At 41.3% G+C, this 21069-nt stretch overlaps 1 protein-coding gene across 1 annotated transcript in view; it reads right to left on the bottom strand.

Moving 5' to 3' along the window:
* tfap4 (transcription factor AP-4 (activating enhancer binding protein 4)) overlaps positions 1-21069 on the bottom strand; it is an 86064-nt gene that overhangs the window by 53097 nt on the left and 11898 nt on the right. The window contains exon 2 of the mRNA XM_060901423.1: positions 16677-16842. Coding sequence (XP_060757406.1) covers positions 16677-16842 — 166 coding nt within the window. The remainder of the gene's footprint in view (positions 1-16676; positions 16843-21069) is intronic.

Raw genomic sequence — 21069 nt, 5'->3', positions numbered from 1 at the left:
CCGCCTGAGTCCTGCGGAGTCCCGGTACGATGTGGGGGATCGAGAACTGCTAGCGGTCAAACTGGCCCTTGAGGAGTGGAGGCACTGGCTGGAGGGAGCGCAACATCCATTCCTGGTTTGGACTGACCACAAGAACCTGGAGTACCTCCAGCAAGCCAAGAGACTGAACCCTCAACAGGCTAGGTGGGCCCTGTTTTTCAGTCGGTTTGACTTCACCCTCTCGTACCGCCCCGGCTCCAAGAACACCAAACCTGACGCACTGTCCAGGCTGTTCTCTGCCACTAACAGGGAGAATGAAGTCGGGCCTATTATCCCTGTGTCCCGGATTGTGGCCCCTGTCCGCTGGGGTATTGAGGAGGCTGTCCGACGAGCCCAACGCCAGGACCCCGGTCCTGGGACGGGGCCACCAGGCCTCTTGTACGTCCCACATCAAGCCCGGGCCAAGGTTCTCCAGTGGGGTCACTCTTCCCCTCTCACCGCCCACCCGGGAGCTCGGAGGACCCTGGACTTCCTGAAAAGACGCTTCTGGTGGCCTAACATGGAGAAGGAAGTAAGGTCATTTGTCCTGTCCTGTGAAGTTTGCACCAGAACCAAGAACCCACGACAGCGTCCCCAGGGTCTTCTGCATCCTCTGACCATTCCCCAGCGTCCCTGGTCCCACGTGGCAGTCGACTTCATCACGGGTCTCCCTGAGTCACAAGGTAACACGGTCATTTTGGTCATAGTTGACAGATTCTCCAAGGCCTGCCGCTTCATACCACTGTGCAAACTCCCCTCTGCTCTTGAAACAGCGAAACTTATGTTTAATCATGTCTTCCGAGTCTTTGGTCTTCCACAGGACATCGTCTCAGACCGAGGGCCCCAGCTCTCCTCCCGAGTGTGGCACGGGTTCTGCAAGGTCATCGGAGCCACTGCCAGCCTCTCCTCTGGGTTTCACCCACAGTCCAATGGCCAGACGGAGAGGCTCAACCAGGACCTGGAAACCACCCTGCGAGGCCTGGCTATGGATAACCCGACATCGTGGAGCACCTGGCTGCCATGGGCAGAGTATGCCCACAACACCCTGCAGTCATCGGCCACCAAGCTGTCGCCATTCCAGTGCCAATTCGGGTTCCAGCCACCTCTGTTCCTGGACCAGGAGGACAACGCGGGGGTGCCCTCGGTCAACCAATATGTGAGACGGTGTCGCAAGACCTGGAGCAAGGTCAGGAAGACCCTCATACAGACCTCCAGAACCAACCAGACTCAGGCCAACCGCCATAGAAGACCTGCACACGCTTTCCGCCCTGGGCAGCGGGTTTGGCTGTCCACTAAGGACCTTCCGCTGCGGGTGGAGAACCGCAAGCTTGCTCCTCGCTACATTGGCCCCTTCAAGGTGGTGCGCAGGGTGAACCCTGTCTCCTACCGGCTCCAGTTGCCCCAGACTCTGAGGATCAACCCCACTTTCCATGTTTCCCTGTTGCGGCCCGTACTGACGTCTACGTATGCCCCTGCCCCTAGGAACCCCCCACCCCCCTGCATCTTCCAGGGTCAGACTGTGTTCACTGTGCATCGCCTGCTTGACTCCCGCCGGGTCCGCGGCGGGTTACAATATCTGGTGGACTGGGAGGGCTATGGTCCTGAGGAGCGCTGCTGGGTTCCTGCTCGGGATGTCCTAGATAAAGAACTGTGTCGGGACTTCCATTCGGCCCATCCGGATCGCCCTGGGAACATCAGGAGACGCTCCTGGGCGGGGGTCCTGTAAGGACTAGGACTGTTTTGGCCTCTAGAGGCCGCTGTTATTTCCTTTTTGTGTCATGTTTATTTTGGCCTCTAGAGGTCGCCACTGTTCCTGTGTTTTGTGTTTGTGTTAATTGCCTGTTTAATCCTGATTATCTTCACCTGTGTTCAATTTAGTTTGTGTATTTATACCCCCTGAGTTCAGTCCTCTTGTCACGGAGTCTTTGTGCTGTTATGTTTATCTCCAGTTTCCTCTGTACCGTATTCTTTATTTTGCATTTTTGCTTTTCTTTTGGACCTAGTAGTTACTGTGTTTTTGGATCTTCTGAGCTTTGGTATTTTTGCCTTTTCTTTTCTGTTTTTTTGGCTTTTATTTTGTACTTTTGGATTTTTTTATTTTTTCCCTTATATCTTCTGAGCGTTTTTGTATTTTTACTTTTTGGATATTTTTTGTACATATTGTAAATAAACCTTTTGATACTTTTTCTACTTCCGCCTCACGCCTCTGCATTTGAGTCATCCCCCTGGTGGCCTAGTGGGGGTTTGCTGGATTATCACACCAACGAACCAGGTTTGAATCCCAGCAAAACCCTAACAGAAAGACTCCGTCATGACCGACTCAGCAGAGGCTGCTTCAACTGTCTACCCGGCCAACCTTCAGGGAATTATGGCAGCTTTGACACGCTTCGGAGCGACCATTTCATCTACTTATACCTTGAATATCTGTTGGCACTTATAAGGCCAACTTATAATTTTCACCATTACCGTTATCCATAGCCCTGTGATGACCTGGCGACTTGTCCAGGGTGTACCCCGCCTTTCGCCCGTAGTCAGCTGGGATAGGCTCCAGTCATACAATCATCAGAGCGTTACATTAAACACAGAAAAACAACTGTCACCTTTCATAACCATTATCAATATTAATCAATGTGTTGTAATAACTAAACTAATTATCATCAGTGCAATTGTTATATCAATGTTCATTATTCAAAAATAATCATTAATTATTATCTATAATCCATGAATAATTGTTTGTATTACTACTACTAATAATAATAATAAAAACTACTTTTTTAATAATAATTAAAAAAAATTAACTCAATTTTATAACATTTTAATAATCACTACTTATTAGCTATATTAATTAATAATAGAGTAGCAATTATTATAATTCAGTATTATTAATTACTACTTAATTAATAAGCAGTGATTATCAAAATGTAAATTAATAAGTAGTAATTATCATCAACTACTAAATTATACTAATAAATAGTGATTATTTAAATGCTATAAAATTGAGTTATAAGATTAGTTAAAATTATTATTAAAAAAGTAGTAATTATTATTATTAGTAGTAGTGATACAAACAATTATTCATGGATTATAGATAATTTGTTTTTAATAGTGAACATTGATATAACAATTGAACTGATGATAATAATAATAATAATAATAATAATAATAAAATAAGTATTACTGGTAGTATTATTGTTTATTATTATTATTAGTAGTAGTAGTAGTAGTATAGTATAGTATCAGTGTTCACTATTTTAAAAAATTATCTATAATCCATGAGTATTTGTTTGTATTCTACCAATTACTACGTTTTAATAATTATTTGTAATAATTTTTATAATTTTATAACATTTAATAATCCCTAGTACTTATTAATCACTAATTCATAAGTAGTAATGATTAATAATCAATAATAATTACTATTACTACTAATTATTATTAGTGGTTGTTAATATTATTCTTATTATTATATTAAAAACACTGTTGTAGACAATAAGTAATAAAACAAAAACTTTTTGTACAAATTATTTATATTGTACTATATTTAGAATTATTGTATTTTCTGGAGTTCTTTTTAATTGAGTTTTGAAATAAAGGTTGTTTATATATTTATATTAAACTTAGTACAATAAATGTTAATTATGTAAAAAAATGATGCTAATCACTATTGTTAGTAGTATTGACTACAAGTCCCATTTTCCACCTGACTCTTGTGCGCATGCGCGAACCCCCCTGCGTTTCACTCTGGAGCGCTTGACCTCTAACACGCGCGCGCACCTCGTGTCCGTGAAAAACCAGTTTCCCAGTCCGGCGTGTCCCCAGTGCTGCATTACTGTCTTTAAACACATTTGTGCGATCCAGCGCTTTTTATCACAAACGATTCTTCTCCTTATTTTGGGGGTATTTGTCATCCCCCAACCACTTGTCGTTAAACAGACATCTTCCCATAATTATCAACGCTTTCTAGCGCCCGCGTAAGCTACCTGCGCATCTCTCACTCTTCACACCGCAACGCACCACACCAACCACACCACACTTCCTCCAGTAGCCTCCTAACGTTAGTTCTTGATCTACGGAACACACAGAACCAATGCTGCCCCCAAAAGGTACGCTGGTCACTTTTAAAATTACAGTTAAAAAAATAGCCCAAACTGGATGGAGACAGTTCACTCGTTCGGTCCAATATTAACCTCCCTTTCGAAAATTCCACTCATTCCAAACAATTTAAGACATTTTTAGGCCTTGAAAACCGAAAGTTGTATTTAAGACTTTTTAAGGACCCGCGGGAACCCTGGATTGTTTGGTACACGTTTTAACCAGTCTACAAAATCATTGCATTCAAGCCAGCAGTCGTTAAACTTGCATTTGCCCATTTTGCTACAAACCGTGACAATCTCCCTCGCTTCTTTTAGGCTCTACTGTCTAAATGCGCACGTACCATGCCCTGTGCATCACCATGCCAACCAGGCTAGACGCTGGATTCCACAAAAAAAAAAAAAGCGAATGGGGTAAACGGACATAAGGATTTAAGACTTCACAAAATTGCATTTAAGACCTACAATGCAAAATACGCAAATATTTTAGACTTTTTAAGGCCTTAAATTAGGATTATCAAATTTTAGACTTAAGAATTTTTAAGACTCTGCGGAAACCCTGTGTGTGTGTGTGTATATGTATATATATATATATATATATATATATATATATACACACACACACACACACACACACTAGTGGTGTAAATAATAATCGATACATATCGATGCATCGATCCTACAGTTGACGATCCAATGCATCGACACATCCGCAAGAGAATCGATCCTTGTATGTATTTTACCTCCTGTCTATTTTTAGTCATCTGCTCTAAGGCATAATTCTGACTCCCGCGCTGCGGGTGGCGCTAACCTTACTTTGTCTCCACCTCCTACTTCGCTTCCCTACCCTCTTTCAGCGGGCACACACACACTCACATAATCAGTCGGGGAAGAACTGACTTACACACTCCTCAAAGTTTTAAGTCGTTCGTATGGAAGTATTTCGGTTTCCGCAAAGAGAAGGGACAATTGGTAAGGGATGTGGCTATATGTAAAGACTGTCGATGTGAACTTAGATACTGTGGAAACACGTCTAATTTGTCGGCGCACTTGAGAAGACGGCATGGTGTATTTTATAGTGAATGAAGGATAGGCCTATGTTTTATTTTTTGTTGCTTTTTTGCTGCTGATGCACTTTTGTTGTTATTGCACTGATTTTGTGGAGTACTTTTATTTTACAGTGTAAGTGCAAGTATAGACCTATGTTTTTGTTACATTTCTCTGGTAGTGCACTTTTGCGGTCATTGCACTGATTTTGTGAAATACTTTTTTCATGTAAGGCTTAAGAAAGGCCCTTCAGTATCTATAGCTAAGACAGGTGCGGTGAATGAGGTGTACAGTAGGCCTAGGTGGAGCACTACTTTGTTACTTTTGTTATTTGCTATTCTTTCTCAAATAAAATATTTGATGATATTACAGCTTCTGTTGATTTATTTAAAATTTGAAATATAGCCTAGCCTGTAAAGTAAAAAAAAAAAATCGAACCAATTAATCGAATCGAATCGTGGGGCATTCTTAAGTATCGAAAATAATCGAATCGTTGCCTTAAGAAATCGATACTGAATCGAATCGTCGTGATGGCAGTGATTTACACCCCTAACACACACACACACACACACACACACACCAAAATCAGAAAATGTTGGGAGGGGACAGTATAATGCAGTTTTGTTTTTTTAATGGAATGCTTGCTAAATTTAATTTGACTTGTATTTCATTGCAGACAGTATGACCCCAAGATATTTTATGTTTTGTCTGGTCAACTTCATTTCATTTGTTAATATACATCCATTCCTGCATTTCAGGCCTGCAGCACATTCCAATTAAAGTTGGAACAGGGGTAATTTAGGGCCACTAATGAGGTAAAACAAATAATGCGATTTGAAACTGGTGAACAGGTAAGCAGGATGTGGTACAAAATCAGTATCCAATGTTTAAAGTGCATATCACGGGTAAATTCAGGAGCAAGATCAATGTAATTCTCCTATTTTATATTAAACTTTGGTCAAATATCTGTCACATTTTGCATTTTGGGGCGGCACGGTGGTGTAGTGGTTAGTGCTGTTGCCTCACAGCAAGAAGGTCCGGGCTCGAGCCCCGTGGCTGGCGAGGGCCTTTCTGTGCGAAGTTTGCATGTTCTCCCCGTGTCCGCGTGGGTTTCCTCCGGGTGCTCCAGTTTCCCCCACAGTCCAAAGACATGCAGGTTAGGTTAACTGGTGACTCTAAATTGACCGTAGGTGTGAATGTGAGTGTGAATGGTTGTCTGTGTCTATGTGTCAGCCCTGTGATGACCTGGCGACTTATCCAGGGTGTACCCCGGCTTTCACCCATAGTCAGCTGGGATAGGCTCCAGCTTGCCTGGGACCCTGTAGAACAGGATAAAGCAGCTAGAGATAATGAGATTTTGCATTTTGTGCAATTTTTTTTACCTTGCGCAATACCAGGAAAAATTCAGTTGAAATCAAGCCATTTGAGGCGAATTCATCCGCCTCTGAAAAAACTTGGCATTTGGATTTCCAGGCAAACATTGATTTCCGTGATGTCACGTGCAGGACACCACCTTCTGAATCCTACGTCAGCGCTGGTTTGTTTATGAGAAAACAACCATATTATTTACATCCCCGGTGTTGTCTCCATCATCTTCACTACTTGAATCATCATCAAATCCAAACAGATGAAGCCCCAATTCTGACATCTCATTATATTCTTCATCCAAAGATGAAGTAACATTGCGCTCAGGTGACATTCCATATTTCAATGCAAAATCGCTAGCTTCTAAACTTGGTCTACACAAGCTGTGCACTGAAACCGTGCAAGCTCTCAGCCTGCTGGCGGTTCCGCAGGTGACGTCATAAATCTGGCTCCAGACTGCCTTGGGATTTTTCCAGACGTGTTTTGTTATTTTATTTTTTTCTGCTGTAGACAGATGGCCTTGTGCAAAATTACCCTTCTGGATGAGTGTGTAAAGGGACATACTTTCATATTAAAAAAAGTGAAATTGGTCCAGGATATGCACTTTAAACCCAATATACCTCAAAAATGATAGGAAGGTATTTGGATATTTCACCCTCTAGGGTTCTTAATACATTAAAAGATTCAAAGGATGTAGAGGAATTGCGGTGCGTAAAGGGAAAGGGTGCAAGCCTAAGCTGAACATTTGTGATCTCCAATCCCTCAGACGGCACTGCATCAAGAACCGCCATTCATCTATAGCTGAGATCACCACATGGGCTCGAGATGACTTTGGCAAACCTTTCAAGCACTACAATATGGAGTTATATCTATAAATGTCAGTTAAAACTTTACTGTGCAAAAAAAGGAAGCCTTTTGTTAACCGTGTCCAGAAGTGCCATCAACTTCTCTGGGCTCGGAGGCATCTGGGATGGACCATCACACAGTGGAAATATACATCAATAAGCCATAACATTAAAACCACTGACAGGTGAAGTGAATAACATTGATCACATTACAATGGCACCCATCAAGGGGTGGGATATACAACCCCGATTCCAAAAAAGTTGGGACAAAGTACAAATTGTAAATAAAAACGGAATGCAATAATTTACAAATCTCAAAAACTGATATTGTATTCACAATAGAACATAGACAACATATCAAATGTCGAAAGTGAGACATTTTGAAATTTCATGCCAAATATTGGCTCATTTGAAATTTCATGACAGCAACACATCTCAAAAAAGTTGGGACAGGGGCAATAAGAGGCTGGAAAAGTTAAAGGTACGAAAAAGGAACAGCTGGAGGACCAAATTGCAATTCATTAGGTCAATTGGCAATAGGTCATTAACATGACTGGGTATAAAAAGAGCATCTTTGAGTGGCAACGGCTCTCAGAAGTAAAGATGGGAAGAGGATCACTAATCCCCCTAATTCTGTGCCGACAAATAGTGGAGCAATATCAGAAAGGAGTTCGACAGTGTAAAATTGCAAAGAGTTTGAACATATCATCATCTACAGTGCATAATACCATCAAAAAATCCAGAGAATCTGGAAGAATCTCTGTGCATAAGGGTCAAGGCCGGAAAACCATACTGGGTGCCTGTGATCTTCGGGCCCTTAGCTGGCACTGCATCACATACAGGCATGCTTCTGTATTGGAAATCACAAAATGGGCTCAGGAATATTTCCAGAGATCATTATCTGTGGACACAATTCACCGTGCCATCCGACGTTGCCAGCTAAAACTCTATAGTTCAAAGAAGAAGCCGTATCTAAACATGATCCAGAAGCACAGACGTCTTCTCTGGGCCAAGGCTCATTTAAAATGGACTGTGGCAAAGTGGAAAACTGTTCTGTGGTCAGACGAATCAAAATTTGAAGTTCTTTATGGAAATCAGGGACGCCATGTCATTCAGACTAAAGAGGAGAAGGACGACCCAAGTTGTTATCAGTGCTCAGTTCAGAAGCCTGCATCTCTGATGGTATGGGGTTGCATTAGTGCGTGTGGCATGGGCAGCTTACACATCTGGAAAGACACCATCAATGCTGAAAGGTATATCCAGGTTCTAGAACAACATTTGCTCCCATCCAGATGACGTCTTTTTCAGGGAAGACCTTGCATTTTCCAACACGACAATGCCAAACCACATACTGCATCAATTATAGCATCATGGCTGCGTAGAAGAAGGGTCCGGGTACTGAACTGGCCAGCCTGCAGTCCAGATCTTTCACCCATAGAAAACATTTGGCGCATCATAAAACGGAAGATACGACAAAAAAGACCTAAGACAGTTGAGCAACTAGAATCCTACATTAGACAAGAATGGGTTAACATTCCTATCCCTAAACTTGAGCAACTTGTCTCCTCAGTCCCCAGACGTTTACAGACTGTTGTAAAGAGAAAAGGGGATGTCTCACAGTGGTAAACATTGCCTTGTCCCAACTTTTTTGAGGTGTTGTTGTCATGAAATTTTAAATCACCTAATTTTTCTCTTTAAATGATACATTTTCTCAGTTTAAACATTTGATATGTCATCTATGTTCTATTCTGAATAAAATATGGAATTTTGAAACTTCCACATCATTGCATTCCGTTTTTATTTACAATTTGTACTTTGTCCCAACTTTTTTGGAATCGGGGTTGTATTAAGCAGCAAGAGAACAGTCAGTTCTTGAAGTTGATGTGTTGGAAGCAGGAAAAATGGGCAAGCGTAAGAATCTGAGCAACTTTGACAACGGCTAAATTGTGATGGCTAAATGACTGGGTCTGAACATCTCCAAAATGGCACATCTTGTGGAGTGTTCCTGATATACAGTGGTTAGTACCAACCAAAAGTGGTCCAAGGAAGGACAACCAGTGAACTGACGACAACGTCATGGGTGTCGAAGGCTCACTGATTCACATGGGGCACAAAGTCCCCATATGATCCAATCCCACAGAAGAGCTACTATAACACAAACTGCTGAAAAAGTTAATGCTGGTGAAAACAAAGGTGTCATATATGGAAAATATGTTACTCAGGTCCAGGATGTATTTTGTATAAAAAATGAGTTTTTCCATCAACATGAGAAGATAAACTTCACATCTTCAAGCCAACATGTAATTTATTTTTTATTATACAGACACCCCCACAAACAAAAACTATGCAAGTTAATCAATTCATCGATATCCTCATTCGTGAAGATATCGAAAATGTTACTCAGGTCCTGGATGTAGTTCGTATGAAAAATACTAGTGGTGTATTTCCGAATAAAACACTAATGTCTAACACACACACACACACACACACACACACACACAAATGCATCTCAAAAAATTAGAATATCCAGGGCTCAACATTAACGGTAGTCTGACTGTCCAAGACAACCAAATATTTGGTCTGGACAAGTTAAATCTGCATCTGCCTATCCGACAGGACAAGTTGAATTATTCCCCTCTCTCCAGGAATTTCCGTGAATCTCTTGCATAGTGGCTCCCTGACGCCTGCAAATTAGATACAATATCCTAGAATCAAGAGCAGGTGAGCGAGAGCACACACAAGAGAGAGAACCAGAGAACATCCTGATTGGTCTACTTAGCAAGACAGAGCAATCAGCATTCTGTGTGGGTGGGCTTTACATCTTCTCTCCCAGACAGAGCGTCCGTCAGGTCAGCATATCCAGGAGCATCATGGCAAAGTACCCCAAAAAACGAAAATACAAAACTCACTACACCTCAGACTTCATGAAAACGTACCTTTGCCTAATAGGGGTAAAAATAATGACAGTGTTACATGCTGTACTGTTTGTAACAGTGACTTTAGCATTGCTCATAGTGGGTTAAATGATGGTAGAAGATATGCTGAGGTGAGTTTAACAGTGTCATTTGTTCATGTGCATATTATTTATACGAGCTGGCTCACTGCTAAGGCTACATGATGATGCCAAACTCCTTGAATTCCTACCTAAAGTTGCAACAGAATATAAAAAATATGAGTTAAATACTAGTAATAAGCAGTTTACATAAATAGTATAAGTAGTCTACATATTTTGTCACATATTTACCTCCGCCAAGGAGGTTATGTTTTCAGTAGCGTTTGTTTGTTTGTTTTTTTGTTGGTTGGTTTGTCTGTTAGCAACATTACGGAAAAAGTAATGAACGGATTGCTCTGAAATTTTTTCCAGAGGTATGACTGGGCACAAGTAACAATCCATTAAATTTTGGCGGTGATCCGGATCACCTTCTGGATCCCGGATTTTTTTAAAGGATTCTTGGCGGAGGTCTGCGCTCTCCGAGTGCTTTTCTAGTATAGAAAATATAGGCCTATCTAATTTGGTTTACAGATGAGTGAAAATTAATCAAAGTGTTACATATAACCACCCCAGACAACACATCTTTTAGGGATTGTTGAAAATCACTATTTTTAGAGTAATTATTCCAGAGTTACATCAATGTTTCAACAAAACTAGTTCAATCTCCTCAGTGATCCGGCTGTGTTACTGTTTACGAAATTCCAGGGAAGCCGAGTACAGCAGGTGAGTGCGTAAAAATAACAATGTCATAATATCTAATTATAGATTATTAGACTCAGAATTAATTGAAATCGGAGAAATGGCGATCAAATACCTAAAAAAACAAAAACAATCTGTGGGAAATCTTCATTTCATTTGGACATTCACTGTATTTATTTATTTTTTTATTTTTTTTGGTATGGTACACATTAACCATCACAAATGTCGTAAAATATGCTGCGGGAATTTTACAACAGTGCCAAACTCACTTCTGGTTTGTTTTCATTCACAACGTGATTCTGTCACCCTTATCATGTCCAACTTGTTTTCTTTCAGTTTCATTTCTTTAAATTAATTTACGCTTCACATTTTACTGGATTAATCAAGGTTTAACTTTATTTCCTACAGAAGCTTTAAATTTGGATGAGTCTAACTCTTAAAACTGCAGATCAGGTAATGGCTTATAACAACACCTGCACCATAATGGGGCATTTGGTCGTTTTTGTTTACTGTTACAGTTAAAGTTTGTTTTATTGAAAAATTAAAAATCATTAAAGCATAATGATCATAACTATACCTGCTTTTTTTTGTAAACTTTGTTAATCACTTTCCTTTCACTGAACTAGTAAATATATAGTAATAAAGAGGTTATGGTCAGGACAAGTGAAAAATCCTGCTGTTTGTCTGACGGGACAAGTGGATTAATAAGTTAATGTTGAGCCCTGGTATCATGAAAAAATTATTTTCCATAATTTAAATCAAAAGGGTAAATTTTCATATACAGGTAGTCGTCGACTTACGACTGCGTTTGGTTACGACTGACCGGTCGTAAACCGATCTGGTCGTAAGTCGGCCTATGTTAAATGAACATAAGTATATTGTGATGTGTAATGATATTGTAATCATCTTAAAGTCTTATTTTATCTACATTTTCTTATTTCATTACCTTGGCTAATTATTTGGTTTAAGTCAAACACTGCACACTCAGGGGTGAAAGTAACTTTTATTTCTTGCCAGTATATTATTTTGAGCCAAAGTGCGCACGCACAGCGCACGCCAAAAAATACACCTAATTATTTATTGTTGTCTACATATCAAGCATTCACTAGGACTTCTTATCACTCAGTAGTACTAGTATAGTACTTTATCACACTATCACTCTTTCATCCACCTGTATCAGTTTTTGATTATAAATAAATTGCAAACACATCATTTCAACAACACAATCGTTTTAATTACATTTTTTTAGCTGAACAGTTGAAAACTAACTTTTCATTTTGGACATTGGACACAGAACAGTGTAACAGAAAAGTGAAAGTTACTTTACCAGCTGCGCACGTTATAGCACAAGATCTGGTTAAGCCATACGCGCGCTGTAGCTCACTCGTTGTTTGTCCAGCGAAACACTGCACACATAATAGAAGAGGCTGGATGCAGTGTTGCCAGATTGGGCAGTTTTAAGTGCATTTTGGTGGGTTTTGAACATATTTTGGGCTGGAAACCGTCAGCAGTATCTGGCAACACTGGCTGGATGCTGGGCGCTGCCAGGAGCTGAGGCGGAAACTGTCGTACGCTCAGCTAGCTCAGCTGGGAAACACTTGCCAGTCATAACCAGACGGTCGTAAAGTTGATCGGTTGTAAGTCGCATAGGTCGTAAGTCGACAACTACCTGTATTCTATATTCATTACATCCATCCAGCCATTATCTGTAGCCGCTTATCCTGTTCTACAGGGTCCCAGGCAAGCTGGAGCCTATCCCAGCTGACTATGGATGAGAGGCGGGGTACACCCTGGACAAGTGTGAATGGTTGTTTGTATCTATGTGTCAGCCCTGCAATGACCTGCATTGCAGGGCTGACACATAGATACAAACAACCATTCACACTCACACCTACGGTCAAATTAGAGCCACTAATTAGCCTAACCTGCATGTCTTTGGACTGTGGGGGAAAACCAGCACACCCGGAGGAAACCCACACAGACAAGGGGAGAACATGCAAACTGCATACGGAACGGCGCTCACCCGCCGCTGGGTTTGAACCCAGGACCTTCTTGCTGTGAGGCGACAGTGCTAACCACTAGGGATGAGCGAGTACAGCATTATCTGTATCTGTTAACCATATGAATTATCTGTATCCGTATCCGTACTCAGAGTAGGTGGAGCCTAACCCAGAAGTAGGCGGGATTTAACCAGGAAGTGGGTCTGGTTGTCTTGAAACGGGCGGGGCTTTAACCAGTATGTTATTTTAAGCATGTAATTGATATGGGTTGATCAGAAATTGTTATACAGTATTTATTGCTGATTAGAAAACTATTTACAGGACAGCATCAGCATTGAGCTTCAGATCAATGGTTTTGATCACGATAGCAAACGAACTATTTACAGAACAAGTTTTGCAACAATGAATACAACACATGCGGTTGCAATTATGAAATGAAATGTAATGAACAAGAGTTTTCATACTCAACATAACTTTCTTTTTTTAACTTTTAACTTTTTTTTTTATGATCAGTGTGATTTTTTTTTTTTTGGTTCTTTTTTTTTATTTCCACACCAGGTGTGTGTGTGTGTGTGTAGCTTATTATTATTTATACCACTACTACCTAGAAAGTGTCAGACACTCAGTGCGTGAAGTAAAATAAAACTGGTTAGAGCCAACTGACGGTTTAAAAAATAAAAAAAACTCCGACGACCAGGAGAGAGAGAGAGAGAGAGAGAGAGAGTGTGCGTGTGTAGCTTAATTTGTAATACTTATACCACTACTACCTTTATTTTTACATGAATTACAGCAAGAAAGTGTCAGACACTCAATGCGTGAAGTCAAAAAAACTGTTTTAACCGACGGTTAAAAAAAGAAAAAAAATCTCCGACAGGCAGAGACGCAGCGCGAGTCGCTTTCTACCAAGCACCACGTCTGAACAAACCCACATTTACCAGAACTCTACTGGTTATAAGTAAGTACAAACTGAAATAAAAACAAACTTGAAGCTGAAGAAACCCGAAACGTTAACGGAAAAGCCCCACGAACCGGAGAGACAGGGAGCTGTTCTCTGTATGAGTGAGCAGAGTGGTGTGTGTAGGGGAGGGGCGCTGTGACACTGTGTGAGGATTTTCATTCAGTCCAAGCACAGATATTGACTCGTATTACTCGTATAATACTCGTACTCGGCAAAAGTGCTTTATCCGTACCGGATACTCGTTTCAGCTGAGTATCCGGCTCAACTCTACTAACCACTACACCACCGTGATGCCCCTATATTCATTACATGTAAACTGAAATATTTCATGCCTTTTTTGTTTTAATTTTGATTATAGCTTACAGCTCATGAAAATCAGAAATTCAGTATCTCAAATTATTAGAATATTTCCTAAGATTAATCAAAAATCGGAGGCAATCAGCCTGTAGCACGACTGAGGTGTTTTTGAAGCCCAGGTTGCTTTGATGGCAGCCTTTGGCTCACCTACATTTTTCGGTCAGGTGTTTCTCCTCTTCCTTTTGACAATACCCCATAGATTCTCTATGGTGTTCAGGTCTGCCAAGTTGGTTTGCCAATCAAGCACAATAATATTATGGTCAGCAAACCATTTGGTGGTAGGTTTAGCACTGTAGGCAGGTGCTAAGTCCTGCTGGAAAAGGAAATCAGCATCTCCATAAAGCTTGTCAGCAGATGGAAGCATGAAGTGTTCTAAAATCTCCTGGTAGACGACTGCATTTGGATTTGATAAAACACAGTGGACCAATACAGATGACATGGCACCGCAAATCATCACAGACTGCAGAAACTTCACACTGGACTTCAAACACCTTGGATTCTGTGCCTGTTTACTCTTCCTCCAGACTCAAGGGCCTTCATTTCCAAATGAAATGCAAAATTTACTTTCATCTGAAAAGAGGACTTTGGACCACTGAGCAACAGTCCAGTTCTTTCTCTCCTTAGCCCAAGTAAGATGCTTCTGACATTGTCTCTGGTTCAGGAGTGGCTTGGAATAGGAATCCAACTGTTGTAGTCCCTTTTCTGAAGATGCCTGTGTGTGGCGGCTCTTGATGCACTGACACCAGCCTCAGTCCATTCCTTGTGAAGTGAACTCTTGACAATCCTCTCAAGGCTGTAGTCATCCCTGTTGCTTGTGTACCCTTTCTGGCCAGCCTTTTCAGCAATGATTTTCTGTGGTTTACCCAGCTTGTGGAGGGTATCGATGATCGGCTTCTGGACAACTGCCAAGTCAGCAGTCTTTCCCATGATTGTGGCTGCATGTACTCAACTCGACCAAGATGTACACAGAATTTATACTGTTTTACTCAAACTCTAAATTAAATATTCTAATATTTTGAGATACTGGATTTCTGATTTTGATGAGCTCGAAGCAATAATCAAAATTAAAACAAAAAAGCTTGAAATATTTCACTTTACATGTAATGAAAACAGAATATGAAAGTTTACCTTTTTGAATTCAATTACTAAACAAGAGTGCTCTAAGAGCACAATATCCCCCGCTATAATCTATTGCAAATGAAATTGCAATATGCGTATTACTGTTCTATAACAAAGCCTTTTGCCAAGTTTTGTGAAATTCCTCCAAAAACTGTGAGAGGAGTTGATTGCAGAAGGTGAGAACCTTTCCTGGGACGGACAGATGGACTTCGCCATGACATAATCCCCCTTTGGGCCTTTTGGCCAGCAGGGGATAAAATTTTTTTTTTTTAGATGCACTCGTGTGTGTGTGTGTGTGTGTGTGTGTGTGTGTGTGTGTGTGTGTGTGTGTGTGAGAGAGTGTACGTGTGTATTTTTTATATATATATATACACACACACACACACTTATCACAGGTACCCCATATAATCTAAGACTAAAAATAAAGAAATTTAAAAAATGTTCTTCTTTCTCAATCACTGATGTAGACACTTTTGTTAGGAGACATTCAGTTAAGATTTATGGAAAAAATCTTGGTTGTACGTGCTGTGTAACAGTCACAGTTCTTTGGAAAGTCTTCAGAACAGAAGAGTTTGTGTGATCCAATCAGGCAAGTGAAAGAGAGGATAAAAGAGTGAGGCTGCTAAGGGAATGACTTTATCACAGCTATAATTCAGAACAGGAACTAACTTTTCTCTCAGATGTTCTACAACATTAAATCTGACTATAAACCATTAAATTGTGTGACAGTGTGACATACATTAATCAAATAAACATTGTAATTTTAGGAAATTTGGCATATATATGTATAAATGCCAAATTTCCTAAAATTACAATGTTTATTTGATTAATGTATGTCACATTGTCACACAATTTATTTATATATGTATGTGCGTGTGTGTGTGTGTGTATATATATATATATATATATATATATATATATATATATATATACACATACACACACGCCAAATTTTATATACAAGCCAATCCGGTGTGGCTTATTGTCGTAATTCATTGGATCTCGAGATGTCTACACTGGAATCTTATACAGTCCAATAATCTTACAATTATCCAAATTCACCCTCCACCATCATTATCAAGCACTGCATCAAACTACATGATTGCAACATCTGAATTTAACCAGTTTTATTTGCATAGTTTTATTGCAGTATATTTATTATTATTTTTAAAAAAACTGACTCACTTTGCTCAACTTCTCTCCATCACTATGTGGTATGAGTGTTTTGAGGGACTGAAAACCAGCGTTGATGCTCTGCATGCGCCTGCGCTCATTGCTGTTCGCGATCTCCCTGCGAATGCGTCGTTCTTGGTCCCGTGCCGTCTCTGGTGTGAGGGGGATGTTTGCTAAACTGGAGGCAAAGACATTGTCACTGGATAAACTATTACAAACTAATAGGGGAAGGACATTTTGTTGGGTGAGGGATAAAATCATGCTATGTGATTTTCACAATATCACAAATTTATAAATATGCATGTACAATAATCCTAAATGTGGACAGAAGTATTTCTTCATATTCCTGTAATTTTATAAAATGTCCATGTAAACAAAAAAAAGTTATTAAAGTCTTGCTATGCCTTAAAGTCATGCACATGTAAACAAGCACATTGAACACCACCTCGAAAAATTGGTAATGTTTCTGCTAAAATGGACTACTCATGGTCCACTCATCATTATGGGCAAAAGCTAAAACTGATCAATGGAAAACATTATCAGAGGGCTAATAACAGTCATTAGTAATTAATTATATTAGACAGATGAGGTGAAAGTCAAGTTCCACAAATAAAACAAATTCCACCCTTAAGCACTGCTTATCCTACTTAGTCACATCAAACGGAAGGAGGAAAATCAAATCCTTATTTGAACTTCCAGACTTCCTTTTCATCTTTTGAAGTTTCTCAGAAAACACATGTACCAACACTGACACAGAAGAGGCTCTATCTATACTTCCTTAGAATCTAAGCAGCACAAAATCCACCAACAGTCCAAATGATGCCAGTTTATCCAAGGACTTCATCTAAAGCCCTGGACCAGTGTAACACTATTGACCATATTGTGCATGTCTCACTGTACATGTCTGCCTGCGACTTAGCCATACCACCTCCTATTCATTTCAGTAGAGGGCTCGGCTGCATTTGTGCAGTGTATGGTGGTTGTTCTGCTGCCTTGGTGCATTTAGCATATCAGACAAGAGCATCATGAAAGTTGTTTGATTTGCCAGAACCAAATCCATGTACATATCTTACAGCTAATGGCTGTGAGCTAAGAATGGCCAAGAAATGGCATGTGGCCACAAAATGTTCAAACGGACACATATTATGGGTTTTGGCTATGTCCTATACCCACTAAAATCAAGACCGCTTCTGTGATGATTCTGAGAAGAATTAAGTCAATTGTGACTAACTGTAGGGCTAAACAACAATGGATAATTTGATCATTTTAATAATACAGTGGTGCTTGAAAGTTTATAAATGCTTTAGAATTTTCTATATTTCGGCATAAATATGACCTAAACAACATCAGATTTTCACAGAAATTTTAAAAGTAGATAAAGAGAACCCAGTCAAACAAATGAGACAAAAATATTATACTTGATCATTTATTTATTGAGGAAAATGACCCAATATTACATATCTGTGTGTGGCAAAAGTATGTGAACCTCTATGATTAGCAGTTAATTTGAAGGTGAAATTAGAGTCAGGTGTTTTCAATCAATGGGATGACAATCAGGTGTGAGTGGGCACCCTGTTTTATTTAAAGAACAGGGATCTATCAAAGTCTGATCTTCACAACACATGTTTGTGGAAGTGTATCATGGCACAAACAAAGGAGATTTCTGAGGACCTCAGAAAAAGCGTTGTTGATGCTCATCAGGCTGGAAAAGGTTACACAACCATCTCTAAAGAGTTTGGACTCCACCAATCCACAGTCAGACAGATTGCATACAAATGGAGGAAATTCAAGACCACTGTTACCCTCCCCAGGAGTGGTCGACCAACAAAGATCACTCCGAGAATGAGGCATGCAATAGTCGGTGAGGTCACAAAGGACCCCAGGGTAACTTCTAAGCAACTGAAGGCCTCTCTCACATTGGCTAATGTTAAGGTTCATGAGTTCACCATCAGGAGAACATTGAACAACAATGGTGTGCATGGCAGAGTTGCAAGCAGAAAGCCGCTGCTCTCCAAAAAGAACATTGCTGCTCGTCTGAAGTTTGCTAAAGATCACGTGGGCAAGCCAGAAGGCTATTGGAAAAATGTTTTGTGGATGGATGAGACCAAAACACAACTTTTTGGTTTAAATGAGAAGCGTTATGTTTGGAGAAAGGAAAACACTGCATTCCAGCATAAGAACCTTATCCTGTCTGTGAAACATGGTGGTGGTAGTATCAAGGTTTGGGCCTGTTTTGCTGCATCTGGGCCAGGACGGCTTGCCATCATTGATGGAACAATGAATTCTGAATTATACCAGTGAATTCTAAAGGAAAATGTCAGGACATCTGTCCATGAACTGAATCTCAAAAGAAGGTGGGTCATGCAGCAAGACAACAACCCTAAGCACACAAGTCATTCTACCAAAGAATGGTTAAAGAAGAATAAAGTTAATGTTTTGGAATGGCCAAGTCAAATTCCTGATCTTAATCCCATCAAAATGTTGTGGAAGGACCTGAAGCAAGCAGTTCATGTGAGGAAACCCACCAACATCCCAGAGTTGAAGCTGTTCTGTACGGAGGAATGGGCTAAAATTCCTCCAAGCCGGTGTGCAGGACTGATCAACAGTTACCGGAAACGTTTAGTTGCAGTTACTGCTGCACAAATGGGCGCTGTGTGAGACGGCTGCCTCTCCAGTAGCTCTGTAGTTTTTAGCTCCTTAAACCTCTTTTTTTCCCACCTTTTTTACTTTTCTGCTCTTCTTACAAAGACATAGTGTGTTTTACTTATATCACATGGATATTTTTAACTTTAACACGCAACCAGGAGCCAGCTTTCTCACTTATTTGAGAGAGGAGCTGCTGGCCCTGAAAACAATGGGATGAGCTGGGATATGACACCCCATCCCGGCCGAGTTGAGGAGGAAGCCCAGGGGCTGCAAAGCCGGAGCTAAGCTAAAGGCTAGGCTAGCGGACAACCGGCGGTGCTACAAACCATCCATTCCCTCCGTTATCATGGGAAATGTGAACTCGCTGCCAAATAAAGTCGAAGAGCTATCCGCACTGAACAACCAGCGGATTTATCGGGAGAGCAGCTTATTTATCTTTACGGAGACATGGCTAACACACCTTGTACCGGATGCTAACATGGACCTGCGGGGATTCACTGCTGTGAGAGCCGACAGAGACACTAACTTGCAGGAAAAGCAAAGGCGGGGGGCTCATCATTTATGTTAACAACCACTGGTGTAACCCGGGACATATCTCCGTAAAGACAGTTTTATGCTGCACGGACTTGGAGCTACTAGCCATTAGCCTGCGGCCATATTATCTGCCGAGGGAGTTCAGTCACGTGATCACCATCTGTGTTTACATCCCTCCGAGGGCAGACACAGACGCTGCATGTGAGAGGATTCACTCTGTCACAGCAAGGCTGCAGACACAGCACCCTGAGGCATTTATGATCATTTCTGGGAACTTTAATCACGCTACTTTGGACTCTACCTCAGTTGCTGTTTACCAGGCTGTGGATTGTCCAACAAGGAACAACAGGACAATTGACTTGCTGTATGCTAATGTGAGGGATGCATACAGAGTCACACCCCTCCCCCCACTAGGGAAGTCTGACCACAACCTGGTTCGTCTACAGCCGAAGTACACCCCCCTGGTTCAAAGGCAGCCTGCAACAACTAGCTCCATCAGGAGGTGGTCCCCTGAAATGGAAGATGCCCTCAGAGACTGCTATGACATCATGGACTGGGATGTGCTGCTTAGCCCACACTGTGAGGACATAGAGGGGCTGACACACTGTCTGACGGATTACCTCAACTTCTGTGCAGATGTGGTCTCCCCCACTAAGACTGTACGGTGTTAAAGCTGTCCTCAACAGGAAGAAGGCCGCCTTCAGGAGCAGGGATAGGGAGGCAATGAAAGCAGCACAGCAAGAGGCGAAACGCTGCGTGAGGGAAGCTAAGGACAGCTACAGGAGAAAGGTGGAGCAGAAGCTGAAGAAGAACAGCATGAGGGAGGTCTGGGAAGGTGTGAAAACCATCACAGGCCACAATACAAAGACCAGAGTCGTTGAGGGGACCGTGGAGAGGGCGAACGAGTTGAATGACTTCTTCAACCGGTTCAACCAGCCCACGTCCCCCCCACCCTCTCCCTCACTGCAGCCATCTCTCCTTCATCCCTCAACACACCTCCCCCCAGTCATCACAGCAGCCCCCTCCTCCCCCACCTCAACACAGACTCCTCCATGCATTACTGCAGACCAGGTCAGAGGTCAACTGAGGAAGCTTCAGCCCAGGAAAGCAGCAGGCCCGGACAAGGTGTGTCTCCGATTACTGAAGACCTGCGCTACTGAACTGAGTGAACCACTCCAACGCATCTTCAACCTCAGCCTGCAGCTGGGGAGAGTGCCCACCCTCT

The sequence above is a fragment of the Neoarius graeffei genome, chromosome 20 (genome assembly GCF_027579695.1).
Source record: "Neoarius graeffei isolate fNeoGra1 chromosome 20, fNeoGra1.pri, whole genome shotgun sequence".
NCBI lineage: Eukaryota > Metazoa > Chordata > Actinopteri > Siluriformes > Ariidae > Neoarius > Neoarius graeffei.
This window is presented reverse-complemented; position numbering and strand designations above follow the sequence as displayed.